The sequence below is a fragment of the Narcine bancroftii genome, chromosome 6 (genome assembly GCF_036971445.1).
Source record: "Narcine bancroftii isolate sNarBan1 chromosome 6, sNarBan1.hap1, whole genome shotgun sequence".
Lineage (NCBI taxonomy): Eukaryota > Metazoa > Chordata > Chondrichthyes > Torpediniformes > Narcinidae > Narcine > Narcine bancroftii.
Genome location: NC_091474.1, coordinates 179,444,259 through 179,459,428, shown reverse-complemented (window position 1 = coordinate 179,459,428; position 15,170 = coordinate 179,444,259). Strand labels below are relative to the sequence as shown.

Sequence of the window (15,170 nt, the reverse complement as noted above, 5' to 3'; positions counted from 1 at the left end):
TTTCCAAAGCTATTAGCAGTCAATTTCGGTAACTATTCACATTTCTCACAATTACATCAATCCAAAAAGAACACCGTATTTCAAGATAGCAGAAATGTACAAAACCTAATCACTGATTCATGATCATGTTTATTATCTAATTGTTGTAAATTATAGTCAATTATAAGTTTAATAGAGTAAACTGACTTAATTTTTCCAAAGGGGCATGTGGAATGATTAATTGAAAGTACAAGGCAGAAGCCGATGTTGTGATATTATCTTTCATAAAGCATTTATTTGAAAACATCATACAGGCATTACATTGCCACAGCCAGTCCATAAAGAGCATGCAAATATCAAAAAGATAAAGGGCTTCTTTTGATTGAACTGTGCAGTTTTTGGTTTGTTTTCTTGTAGTGGTGCTAAGTTTAACTGTGTATTGTTATTTTCTTCTTTTATTTAACAGTAGATTTCTACCCATGGGGTACAGTTCATTCTTACTGCAATCTAAGTGTGAAAACTACTATTATTAAAGCAACACAAAGGTACTACACAACTTGTCAAAATGTTAACAGCACAAGTTAGCAAATTCTAAACTATACAATAACCCATTCTAGAATTACACAGGTTCAGAGGTCATATAATGGTGCTTTGAATAGAAAGATAACATCACCTTATAAATGATATCTTAGATGCCTTAGCATGGAAATTCATGTGCAAAGTGATGGGAATGACTGGAAATGAGAAAAAATACAGTGCATATTCAAACTCAGTTAAAATCCCCTTTATTCCCATATGTGGTAGTGATATATAGACTATATTATAAAAATGCTTTAGATGGCACTTTTCAAACCATCAGTTGATTACAATCCACTTAAAAACTCTCAGTCAGTGAACTGACACATGAAACCCATTTGTCTCAAATAATATTTTGCTAAACTCTACAATTAGTAAAAAAAAAAGAAATCTGGAAATTTGGCTTGAAAAATAAATATTAAAATGTCAGGAACAAAAGTGGGAGAAATGATGCGATGTAAACAAGAAAAAAATCTGGAATGCAGAACAAAACCCATAGAAGTGCCTGGGAACATCCTTTGTGCTTCTTCAAGGAACTCTGACGTGGGCTTCCTCCTCAGTCTCCTGTCCCAGACTGGAATATGTGACCGATGGTTCCAATTGCCCTGTGTTCGGTATCTCCACTGCAGGGCCTGCTGGGTTACGGAATTGCTTGTATACACGTGGATCTTGAGCCACATATGTGGAAGTGGAAGAGTAAAAGATTAATCCAAGAATGATTGTGAAAAAGGACAGAAGGTAGAGTCCTGAAAACTGAAAAAAAAAGAAAATGTGATTACTATCAAAGAATATTAGTGTGTGTAGTATAGACATTCAGAAAATAACAGGCAATTCTCACCTACTCATTGTACAGAATTCACCATATTTATTCATAGAATGAGTTTGCTTTTTTAAATCTGCCCTGATAATCTTATGTTACATTCTGTAAAGCAACTAATGAAGTAATTTTGGCTGCATTACTACAGCCAGTCGCATAGTTCATAATAATTAATTTGAAGGGTTTATTTCAGATCTACGCTTTTGATTCAACACACCAATGATATTGTGAAGAGAGCCTGTCAGCACCTCTACTTTCTCAGGAGTTTGCGAAGGTTTGAAATGACATCAGAAACCCTGGAAAATTTCTACAGAGGGGTGGTGGAAAGTCTGCTGACCACCTGCATCATGGTCTGGTATGGGGACACCAATACCCCTGAATGTAAAGCCCTCCATAAGGTAGTGAACAAAGCCCAGGACATCACAGGCAACACCCTCCCAACTAGTGAGTACATCTACAGAGAAAGCTGCCGTTAGAGAGCAGCAGCAATTATCAAAGACCCACAACACCAAGCACATGCTCTGTTCTCACCGCTGCCATCAGGAAAGAGGTCTTCTTTGGCTTGGCTTCGCGGACGAAGATTTATGGAGGGGGTAAAAGTCCACGTCAGCTGCAGGCTCGTTTGTGGCTGACAAGTCCGATGCGGGACTGGCAGACACGGTTGGAGCGGCTGCAGGGGAAAATTGGTTGGTTGGGGTTGGGTGTTGGGTTTTTCCTCCTTTGCCTTTTGTCAGTGAGGTATTAGTGCCACAAAACTCACACCATCAAGTTCAGGTATAGCTGCTACCCCTCCACCATCAGATTCCTCAACAACAAAGACAATCAGATACTAATTTAAGGACTGTACTTGTGCACTTTATTGACTTTCTTTTTGTTTTCTCTGTATTGCAGTTTGTTTACGTTTGTTAGCTGTTTACAGTTTTGTTTGTTTACACTGTATACTATTTTTTTTCACACTACCAATAAGTGGTAATTTTGCCGCATCACAGGATGCTAAATGATCTTATCTGTGTTGCATGGCTGGTGTGGTATGCTCACGCTAGTGGTAGTGGCAATAAAACACATAGGTGCACAATTTATAAAGATTGTGGGAAGGTCGCAGAAAGAGAGTGAGAGAGAGAGAGCAATGGCAGACCTGCCCTCCAAGAATTCTATGCAGCACAGAAAGGGCTGTATGCATGGAGAAGTCATGGAGGGGTTCCTCTGCTGTACAGAACTCTGGGAAGGCAGGTCCACCATCGCTCGCTTTTTCTCTCTCTCTGTATGACTTTCCCATGGCCATTATAAATTGTGTGGCTATGTGTTTTTATTGTTGCAGCACTTTCCCACGGTCTTTATAATTTGTCCGCTATTGCCACTACCACTTTCCCATGGCCCTTTATGAATTTATAAAGGATTATATCGGTTGGCACAACAGGGACTGAAAGGCTTAATTATGTTATAATTACGAATGATTAATTTTGTTTAAATACAAGATCATAATTATTGGATGTGTCATTCAGACGTCACCGGTGGAGGATAGGCACCCCTCTCCCCAGAGTTGCCTGGTGATGAGCGTGAAAGGACACAGAGAACCTGTTAACAGTGGTCTAGTGTGAATGGCTAAATCAGCTTCTTTAAACGGTTCACTGAATGGTTTACAGGTTAACCAGTGTGAAAATGGTTAATAAATCTGAATCTGATTCCCTTGAAAGTTAAATTAATCTTTATTTCCTTTGTATGCATTTCATCAAGAAGATTGTTGAATAATCACATCTGGTTATTTGCAATACACAAAAGAGTGGGAGAAAGTCAGCAAGCATCCAGAGCAAGTAAAAGGCCATCAATACTTTGGGACTGAGCCCTTCGTTGGGAATGTGGGAAAAACAGATGCTTGAATAAAAAAGATGGGGGAGGTGGGAGGAAGGGAGGAGTACAGACTAACAGATAAATAGGTGGATACAGGTAGAAGGATAGAAGAAAAAGAATCAGGGAAATGATCAGGGGGAGGGCAGAGGGCTAAGAATAGTAATTCTCTGATAGGAGAAGGAAGGGAAGGGGTGGGAGCTGGAGGAAAGGAGCCAGTTTTTGACAATGGCCTTTGTTTCCAAATGAGCACTTTATAGAACCAATGGTATTGATCCCACAGAATTAATGTTTCAATTACAAATCTTGATTCTAAATGGTTCTAATCACTTGTTTTCACTGTGAAAACATAAGAACATAAGAAATAGGAGCAGGAGTAGGCCATCTGGCCCATCGAGCCTAATCTGCCATTTAATGAGACCATGGCTGCTCTGACAGACTCACCTCCATCTACCTGCCTTTCCCCCATATTCCTTAATTTCCTTACTATGTAAAAACCTATTCAACCTTGTCTTAAATATATTTACTGAGGTAGCCTCCATTGCTTCAATAGGCAGTGGATTCTACAGATTCACCACCTGCTAGGAAAACAGGTTCCTCCTCATCTCCTTCCTAAATCTACTACCCTAAATTTTGAGGCCATGTCCCCTAGTTCTGGTCTCCCTTACCAATGGAAACAATTTGTCTTTATGAGTCCCAGATAACTTAGTCTCTCCTCAGGCTAACCTATTCATCTCTGCAATCAACCTGCTGAGCTTCCTCTACATCGCCTCCAAAACGAACACATCCTTCCTCAAGTAAGGATACCAGAACTGCATGCAATGCTCCAGTGCCCTGTACTATTGCAGCATAACTTACCTGCTCCTAAATTCCACCCCTCTGGCAATGGCCAACATCCCATTTGCCTTCTTTTTTAATTTTTTTAAAAAAATTTTCACACTGACCAAAATACACACAAACATTTCTCTCTTAAATATACACAGTGTCATTTTCTCCTTTTCCCCCCTCCCTTCCCTCCCTCCTTCACCCCCCCCCTCTCCACCCACTCAACGTTCAACATATATGATACATTAAACCCATTAAACAATGTCATCACACAATGAAAACAAACAAGAAATTTGTGTCTTCTCATTTTACATACTGGGTCAGTTCATTTCGTCTTCTTCTCTTTCTGTCATTTTAGGTGGTGGAGGTCCACGGTAGGACTTCTTGATAGCCTGCTGCACCTGCAAACCATCCTTTTGTGATTCATGCCCAATTAACTCTGGTTCTCTTTCCACATATGCAGCCTAAGCCGCTGAATATTTCTTGCATGTTGTGTTTTATCTTTGATTTTTAGTTTCTTTTTTTTAATTTTCATTTGGTATTAGAAGTAAAACCACACATTTATTTCACTTCATTCTTACATTAAAAGTGTTGTTGAGTGCACTGTCAGAATTGTGAGAACCACTGAAGTAACAAGCATGACAAAAGCAATGACATTAAAGTATGTGATGTTGCTGAGTAAAATTCTTGTCAAGTTACCGAAACTCACCTAATTTGACTTCGTGAATTACTAATGCATAGAAGACTTCCACTAAAAACAAGCGGATAGTGAAGAGAAGCAGTTGAGGCAAAATGAAATTACTCAACTCCAGAAGAGAAACCATTCAAGCATCATGCAAGAGATTAAGTGTTAACACCACAAACCTAACACTGGGAAACAGGATGCTGGAGTAATAGCTGAAATGTGATACAATGAGATATCTGGTAAAAATAAGGATAAAATTAGAACTATACACAAATATCACGAGCCTTGCAACAACAAAAAAACATGAGAATATTGAAAGGTTGTGACCATGAGTGTATTTCAGAAATTGGTATGATAGAACTGTGGAAGAATGATATCAGATTCTGCTGAGCTGAGTCAATAAGTATGCCTTCCTCAAGTCAATTGTGTTCCTTTGAGAAGATTAAAGAGACTTTGAAAACATTTTAACAGTTGAAATCTGTAAATACTGTTTATATATAAATACTTTCTATTCAAAAATGAGAGTTGTACATGTAAAATATAAGCGTGTGATGAATGAACACATGCACAGTTAAGAGTTGAATGAACCAATTGCACTTTCCCAGTTGCTCTCTATCCCATTTTCTGTGTACATTCTACACTGTTCAGATTAGCATGGGTGTAGTATAATTTATATAAACACTCATGTGCCATTGTCGCTTGTGACATAATGACACAAGTTTACATGTGTCACAAGCACAAGTGGCCTTCAATAAAGAATTAGCATTTGTTCTGAAGCTCTGGTTCTTGCCAGAGGTTGGTTTCATGCAGTAATAATGAGTTCCATTATAATTGTAGAAGAAGCTTCCAGAACACAAAGACTAGTAATGAGGATGGGGTAGTCAGTGAAAAGTGATACTTATCAAGGCTAGAGAGAACAAAGGCAGGATAAGATGAACCTGCAGAGGATCGATGATGATAACATCAAGCACATTGAATGAGAACTCTGCAGGGAAGGGAAACAGCTGAAACAACAAAGTCCTCAATAACCAGTGGTGCCTCAGCATTTTAGTGAGTCTCACACCAATAGCAGCAAAGGTCGTCAACAGTGCTGTGAGTGGCAGAGAAATGCCATTGATTAGAGAAGGCCACAATGTGAACACGTTGCAGCATAGCCTTGACTGTAGTACCATAAGTGTTTAGGCAGGAAGAGACACAAAATGGTGCCTCGTGGATAGACATTTTTTTTATTGGTAGTCGTTGAGTCTAGTGTTGGCTAGGGTCCAAAGTAGGTTTGCAAGAATCATCTGAGGGATGAGACAGTTATATGAGGAGTATTCTAACCCAGTACTCAATAGTGTTTATAAAGCTGAAGGAGGATCTCATCAAAAGATTCCAAATATTAAAAGGACAAATAGAATGGATATGGAGAAGATGTTTCCAGTAGAGGGAGAGTTCAGGAACAGAGTGCACAGCCTCAGAGTAAAGGACATCCTTTAGAATAGAGAGGAGGAGAATCAGGCAAAGGGTGGTGAATCTGTTGCCACAAATGGCTGTGGAAACCAAGTCACTGGGAAGACTTAAAGCAGAGGTTGATGGGTTCTTGGTTAGTAAGAATGCCAAAGGTTATGAGAAGAAGGCAAGAGAATGGGGTTGAAAAGAAAAAAATACATCAGCCATGATTTGAATGGTGGAGCAGAATCGATGGACTAAATGCCCTAATTCTCCTGCTAAGTCCTATGGTTATGTACATGTACTAATCTTATAGCCCCACAGAAAGCTAAGGCTGCTTCTAAAGTACAGAAATTGGAGGAGTAGAGAGTTACGTGTTAGGTACACCGAATCAGACAGCAGGAGAAAAAGTCAGTGGCTATGGCAGTACTTTATGCCAGTGATGAAAATGGTGGTGCTGCCGGGACTGTTGACCTGCGGGGAGCAAAAAGCAGAGATACAGCACTCCCACAGATCCAACAGCCCAATGAACTGCCTTCAGTTCTGCATAGGCTTTGAACAACCTGTTAAAGGAGACGATGGAAGTTTTATTTAAAATCCCACAACCAGGGGGTCTGCACCCAAGATGTTGGAGCCTTTGATCGGCAGCAGCCATGAGGAGTTGCAGACTCCAGGGGAGCAGAGGACTGCCACAGGGCACGAGAAAACAGGGAGACCAGCCCCCGTCTGAGAAGGAGAAGCAGAGGAGACCGTGGTGGTGGACCACAGGACAGGGACCAGGTGGCGGATCAGTGAGGGGGCTCTGCAGCTGGAAGACCCACGCATGCGCAGGCAGCTGGCAACTCGAGGCGAGGAACCCATAAAGGCTGTGGGCTGCCAGAGACTGGTGTTAGGAGACTTGCACTGGGCTGTAGACTGCTGGAGATTGGCTGAAGGTGTACCAAGTATCGGAACCGGGATGTTGTCTTGGGTAAACTTATACCTCTCATTTTGTTCGTTTTAGATTGGTCACAGTGCTTGAGCTACCGAAAGAAACCATTCGTTGCCTCGCTTCGGCAGTTGGGACCAGTCCAAGCGTTGATTCCAAAGACGATGGGTTTGGCATGTTGGCCAATACCCTGTCTTTGTTGGGACCACCCATTAGTTGGGATGAGAAGTTAGATTCATCAAGTGCACCTCTGGGAGAGCGGGTTGCCACTTTCCTTCGAGAAAGAAAATTCCAAAGACGATGGGTTTGGCATGTTGGCCAATACCCTGTCTTTGTTGGGACCACCCATTAGTTGGGATGAGAAGTTAGATTCATATCAAGGTCACTGCTGAGCTGCGGAGTAGAGGGAGAGAGGTGGATTATTTACTAACTACTCTAGGTGATGCCCTGCTACGAGTATACCCATTTTGAATTTGTAATAAACATTTGTATAATCTGAACTGCTCTCGGTGTGTGTGTCTATTTTCTTTCGGTAGTTCAAACACTGTGACCAATCTAAAACGAACAAAGTGAGAGGTACAAGTTTACCCAAGACACAGCTTGAACATGTGAACAAGTAAAAGATGCACTGAGCTCCAAGCAGTTTGATCAGCACCAATTAACAAATGAAGCTTCTCAACAAAAGCAGACACTAACAACAAATCAATTTTGATACTGCAATTCAGCTTCAATATAAACACTCTCAGTGTCTAAATCTATTGCAAATTGGTTGATTATTTTATATGGTGCACTCATTGGCTAATTGCTAAAGAATGAATCTTGGGAAATTAGTTGATTGGTTAAATTAATGCCTAGATTCTCGTGATTGACAGTTCTTTTTTTCTGATCAGCCATTCTCAACCTTTTTTTTTGACTATGGCCCCCTTAGGACTCTGCTCAGAGTTTATGGGTCCCCTTCCCTGTGAATCAGTCAAGTTTAGTTGGTTTCTTCTGTTCCTCTATTGACTATATAAAAACTTCAATCCATGGCCCCTTTAAATATGCTGTGGCCCCAGAGGGGTTGGTTTCAAGACTCCATTGAGAATTATTGTTCTAAGTTTATAAAATTTTATCTTCATAAATGGAAACAATGTAATTTTTAATCTGGATTTTCAGCATTTGCTTCCAGTGTTTTGAATTGATGAATCCTTCAGGTATGAGGTTATCTTTTTTTTATATGGATTATACTTTAAACAGATTACAGTCTTAATTCTTTGGTTGGACCACAATATCGTAAACATACAGATGGTCAACAACAATTATAATAGTGAAATAAAGTTTTGATATTTTAATAAACAGCTTTCCATAGTAGCTAGCTAAGTTGAAGTTGCCAGATGTCACAACAGAAGTTGACTCATTGTTATAAGATCTTGCCGGATGTGGCTTTCATAGGTGTTCACTCACACTTGTTTATTTCTATTTGCCTTTTACAGAAGCGAATGTTAACTGAGGCACATTCGTGTTTTAAAAAGAGGAAACTGACACATACAAGTACATAATAGAGTAAATATTGTATATTTACAGTCTTGGTGATTCATGATGGAGTATAGAAATCTGACTTAGAATTCAACAGATTTTCTATCGAAACATTACCAATTCTGAATTTGAAAATTCTTAACTTTTCCTTTTCTGTGTTTTGCTTGAGAAGCTTTTAGTTACTCCAGGAAATTTAAGATAATTGGTTGGCACAGCAACAATCAGATGTTAAATACAAAATACAAATCTTGATGAGTTGATGCCAGTCTGTGTTTTTGTCACCACATCTGGTCAAGGCAGCACTCAAAAATTCCAGTGGCTTTAACATGGGTTCAGGATGCCATGAAACATGGGATTGACCTGATGGACGGTGCCACTTGCAGTTGGCTATTATTCCAGACCAAAAATGCATGAGTGTTTGGAGGTAACCTGCGAAATGTGACACCAGAACAATCAACTGGCCTAGTCGGGGTGATGTGTGAAAACATTTGAATTGAGCAACTGGAGTATGGAATTTAAATTCATGTTATTGTAGCTAAATAATACTCACGGACTGAAATACTTGTCTCAAATAGCTCTTTAATATTTAAATACTTCCATCTTGTTTTATTTTCATTGCCATCATTTTATCAGTCAGAATCCTCACCTCCAGAATTTTCTTCCCTTTTTAGGAATTGGAGTATGATACTGGCACTGGCCAGCAGCCAATACCATACTTGGATGAATAATTAACAGACTAACATACTGACTAATGAGAATAGGATCTTCACATGGAATCAAAATATAGACTGGAGACTAACCTCTGTAACATACTTCATAATCAACATTAAGAATTCAGATAAAAATTCATATAATCTATTATCTTGTGCCATCTGTGTGTTTCAGGTCAAACCACAAAAACTAATTTGGCCAATTAAAATCCACTTGGTCTTTACGTGTATCTTTATTCCTGATTTACTCAATATGCCTTCCACAAAATTACTGTTATACACAATTAGCATATGAAAAACAATTCAATTTCAAAAGTTATATTCCTGATGTCAACATTTCCCATCCTTCTTTCCCTTCATCTTTATATTTATTTATTTACTTGACTCCCTGCACTATCCACTTTTATCTCTCTCTCTTATCTTTTTCTTGCCCCTGTCTACAAGTCAACCTCTTCAGTTCTTCAGACTTGTATGTCTGATTAAATTTCTCTGAATTATGATGGGTTCTTCTGGACAGCAAGCATGTTGTATGAACATAAACATTTATTTTTCAGTCAAACATGATGATAATATCATTAAACGAAATTAAAAATATGACTATAAATTTTATTGCTGTCAACAGGAAAATCAACCTGATATCTGCAGAAGAGAAAAGTTAATGGTGACCATAAATTATGTTTTGTTCCGCTCACTGAGTTTAAAGAAAATGTAGATATGAAATCGAGGAGATCACAAACCCTCTCCACATATCTTCATTACAATAGAGATAGAAGGATACTTGAATGAATGTATGGCTACAGAGAGAGATTGAAGGGTGGAATTTCGATTTCTGGTCCACTGGGACCTATTCATACAATCCGGGAGGTTTCACCAAAATTGAAAGCAGTCAACATCCTTACATGGAAGTTTAATAGTGCTGATGGGAAGGGTTGAAGCAAAATTGGCAGCAGAATGGAATGCAGAGTAAATGTACAGTTGGAGGGCTGTGGAATCGAGGTACAGTTAAATATAGGTGGAAAACAGGGTCAATCTGGCAGGCAGAGCAGACAAAAGAATGATAAAGCACAATAGAGGAATGCAAGACAACATCTATTTTAAACCTTTCTGGTAAGGCAAATGAACTGATGAGCACATTGGAATATAATATTGATGGTATCACAGAGATTTGGTTGAAAAGACAGAACTGACAATTCAACATTCCAGAATGTAGAATCTTCAGGTGATGGGGATGATTACTGCAGTAATAAGAGATGATATTCAATTTTTCTTTAAATTTATACATACAGCACGGTAACAAGCCATTTCAGCCCACAAGTCCATGCTGCCCAGCTTTTATACCCAATTAACCTTGTGACAGATTATGTTGTGTTTGTATTGTATATAGATATGCTATTGGGAGATAAATTGGGGCAGGTTTTTTAGTATAAGTCACAATCAAACATTTTAAAACAGATCTTATTTAAAATACTGGAGCTCTGCTCATGCTAGACATTCTGGCACCAAGAGCCTTTGCAAAAGCTTGGAGAGTGCTCAAGAGACTTCACTAATGGATTATTGTTTAAAAAAAGGCCACAGATGAAAGAACTTGTCGGAGCTGCAGGCTGTCTGGAGTGGAACTTGTTGTTCTAAGAGGGTCATGTGGTTTTGCAAACAGAGAGAGAAAAACAGGCTTTTTCTCTGAGAAAGAGAGAGAGAGAGAGAGAGAGAGAGAGAGAGAATTCAGTTCTGAGTATTACAGTCAGCAGCAACAGCTGGGACTGGAACAGGACAAGCTGGCAAGCTTGTGGAAAACCCCATTTGGAAAATGAGTTTTGAGAGCTTAGTTCAGCCTGGCCAAAGCCCTTGTGGTTCATTCAATAGGAGAGGACTGGCTGCCTAATTTTCATTTGAAATAAGAAAAACAAAGAGCAACTCTGTGGTGACCTGAAAGAAAGAGGTTATCATCTGGAGAACTGTGATGGGGTAAGTTTCTTCGACAAGACACTGGTGTGGCTGGTAACAAGGCATTAGTTGTGGGTGTCCAGTGAACCACAAATCTCTCTCTGAAAACTGACAAGAACTTTCCTGAGCAGTAACCATTTACCTTTCAAGCACCAAAGCCTGGTGAACTTCATAAATGTTATATTGTGTGCACAGTATAAGAATTGCCTACAACTAGTAAACATGGAGGAATGAGAAGTGAGATTGGACTGTGAATCAAAGAACTTTTCTGAACTTACATACACACACACATTACATACACGTGCGCTTAGAATTAGAAGGGGGTTGTTAGCTTAATTAAGTCAATAATGATAATTCTGTTTTCACGTTTAAAGATAATTAAAAGTAACTTTTAAGTAACCATTTGTCTTGGTGAATATCTATTACTGCTGGGTTGGCTTGTAACAACCTACACACCCGGTAGGTTTTGAACAGTGGGAGGTAATGGGAGCCTCCGGGGAAAACCCACAAAGAAATGGGGAGAACGTACAAACTTCTTACAGGCAGCGTGGGTTTCAAACCCCAATCGCAGGTGCTGTAAGGGCATTGCACTAACCGCTATGCCAACCGTGCTGTCATATCTCTTCAAATGAAGGCATATGGATCAATCTTGGAAGACAAAAAGTGTGTCATTATTTGTGAGAGTATATTATAGGCCTCCTAATGGTCAGCTGGAGAAAGAGAAGCTAGTCTTTCCACAGATTTTAACTAGATAAATTGACTTAAAGCAGTGTGCAAAACTGGCCAGAGAAAAATTGTCTGAGCAAACAGAAATCCTTCATGATCTTCATTATTCAAATAGATCCTCTATCTCATGCAGATATCCTGGATTGCTTTGGATAAGAGTGTATTCTGCGGAATTGGCTTCATATAGGAATCTTATCTGAATAAGTACTGTTGCTCCTACACTGAAATAAAGCTTGACTTTGTTCAATATGAAGCAGGCAGCTTAATTTCTATGCCCATATGCCACTCAGAACATTTACTTCTATATATTCTGGCTGCAGTGAACCCTGTAATAATAGGCAATAGCATCTATATGTGTTATTTTGGAGGTTCCTCTCTGCCTTTCCATTGTCTATAGAACTGTAGAACCCTACAGCATGGAAAACAGTCCATTTGGCTCTTCTGGTCTGTGCCAACCATCATTTTGCTAGTCTAATTGACCTGCTCACTTTCCTCCAGACCTCTACCATCCATGTATCTATCCAATTTATTCTTAAAACACAAGATTGAGCCAGCATTCATCGCATCAGATGGTAGCTTGTTCCACACTCCCACCACTCTCTGAGTGAAGAACCTTCCCCTGATGTTCCGCCTAAACCTTTCCCCTTTCATCTTACAACTATGACCTCTCATATTTATCTCCCCCAATCAAAGTGAAAAAGCCTACTCACATCCACTTTGTCTATAGCTCTCATAATCTTGTAAACTTTTATCAAATCTCCCCTCATTCTTCTACAGTCTAAGGAATAAAGTCCTCACCTGTTTAATCTTTCCCTGTAACACAACTGCTGAAGACCTGGAACATCCTAGTAAATCACTGCACTCTTTCAATCTTATTGATATCTTTGCTGTAGTTTGGCGACCAGAACTGTACACTATATTCCAAATTTGGCCTCACCAATGCCTTATACAACCTCACCATAACATCCCAAGTCCTATACTCAATACTTTGATTTATAAAGGCTAAGATGTGAAAAGCTAGGGTCGTGGCCATGCTGGGTGGCTGAGCAGATGGGTTTCTCTGAGCTCTCTGAAAAAAATCCTCTAAAAGACGACCAAAATATGGTTTTAATGAAAATAAATTTTAACTACAAAAGTGTGGAAACATCTTTGAAAGATTAATATTGACAATCCCATGGGATGAAGCCAAATTCCAAGATGGGAAAAGCTCCAGCCTCGCCAGTCGCCTCGATGGAAAGTGTAGGTGGAGATGCCTCCTCCTCTCTATGAACACCGGACTTTGAAACTCTGCTGCAAGAGATTGGAAGTCTGGGTCAATGTTTTACAAGTGTGGAGAATGCCATTAAAGAGCCTACCACTATAGTGAGATATGTGGGTGAAGCTTTTAATGATTGAAAGTGTGGACAGAGCAGAGAAAGATCTTGGAAAACATGATAAACAAATCAAAGAACTAAAGAAACAAGCTGAACAATGGGCGACAGATAAGCAGCTTCTTTTGGACAAAATGGATCATATGGAGAACTTCATTCGGAGGAACAAAGTGTGAATTGTTGGCCTGAGAGAAGGTGCAGAAGGCAGAGATGCCATGAAATTCTTCGAGATTTTGATCCCTCAAATCCTTCACACCAATGAACTCGGCATCAAAGTTCACATTGAACATGCTCATTGAACATTGGGACCAAGGAGAATGGGTGAAGCCCGCCCTCAACCTGTTCTGGGTAAGATTGTTGAGCTTCAAGGATAGAGAGATGATCCTAAGAGTTGCTTATGAAAATACTCAAAGCTCTGGTTCTCCCTTGAAATGGGACAATGTTCTTCCAGGACTTTAGTAACATGGTGATTCAGAGATGAAGACAATTCAATGTGGTCAAGAGGCAACTCCAAGAACTTTAAATATACAATGCTGCACCCAGTGACGTTGAGAGTGGATATTTCTGAAGGCAGAAGAAGATATTTTAAATCAAAAGAAGTGGAAGAGTTTATTTGACAACTATGAAGAGGAACAGCAAAGCCAATGGAGAAAGACCGGTGTAAATAAGATATTTAAGGACATAGTAAAGTTTTTTTTTGCGTAGTGGCCATCTTAATTTTTATGGTGAAATGTTAAAGTGATATCCTATCTATGTCACAGGGAGCTTGGAGAATGGAAAGAAAGTTCTGAATGTTCAGCACAGTACAACTCCGGCTTAAGGGGGATAATAGCATCAATGGGTGAGGGGAATAGTTTTCAAGGTGGCACTTTAGGGTGGGGTTCTTCTTCTTCTTTCTCCCTGAAGGCTTTTGCAGGCTTTTCTTTGTGGGCCTTGGGGACTTCCTGTCTACATCACTGGTGAGGTGGAGGTTGCATGATTTTTAGGGTGAGGTCACAAATCACAAAATGGTTTACATACTTGTTTATTTGCACAGAATTTTTAATATGCTATTATGGATGTCATTGAAGTTTATAAGTTTTAATGTCAATGGTTTGAATGGATCAGTCAAAAGGAAAAGAATACTCTCATATTTAAAAAAAATAAAAGCTGACATAGTATTTCTCCAAGAAACACATCTTACTAAAGTGGAACACGAGAAACTGAGGCAATTGTGGGGGGGGGGGGGGGGATCTTCTCTTCCTCATTCAATTCAAAAGCAGCAAGCATGGCGATGTTGATTACTAAGAATGTCCTGATTGCTGTAGAAAATGTCTCCATGGACCAAGAAGGTAGACATGCAAACTTTATTCAGAATCATGGATGTTCATGAATATCTATGCCCCAAACTATGACGACAAGGTCTTTATGCAGGATGTATTTTTAAAAGCTGCAGAGGGAAGGAAAAATATGTTATTTGGAGGGGACTTTAATTTTTGTTTGGATCCAATCCTAGATAAATAGGCAAAAAAAGTAACAAGAGTGAAGGCAGCTAAACTAACTCTCTCATATATGAAATATTTAAACGATGGATGTATGAAGGCAGTCTAACCCTAAGGAGAGAGATTATTTATTTTATTCAAAAAAATATGATTCATATACCAGAATAGATTTATTTTTGTTATCCTTGAGTCTGAAAGATTTAGTAAAAACTGAATACTTACCTAGGCTGCACTCAGATCACTCGGCGCTAACTTTGGTAATACAATTATTGGAGAAGCAGGAAAATAACTAAAGATGGTGATTAAATACGATGTTACTAAAAAGGGAAGATTTTAAACAA

The 15,170-nt window shown here is 39.3% G+C and overlaps 1 protein-coding gene across 2 annotated transcripts in view; it reads right to left on the bottom strand.

Moving 5' to 3' along the window:
• Positions 1 to 246: 246 nt before the first annotated feature.
• slc35f1 (solute carrier family 35 member F1) overlaps positions 247 to 15,170 on the bottom strand; it is a 312,694-nt gene continuing 297,770 nt past the window's right edge. For both annotated transcript variants that reach the window (XM_069888288.1, XM_069888289.1), the window contains exon 8: positions 247 to 1,308. In XM_069888288.1, the coding sequence (XP_069744389.1) occupies positions 1,084 to 1,308 (225 nt within the window). In that variant the 3' untranslated portion in view covers positions 247 to 1,083. The remainder of the gene's footprint in view (positions 1,309 to 15,170) is intronic.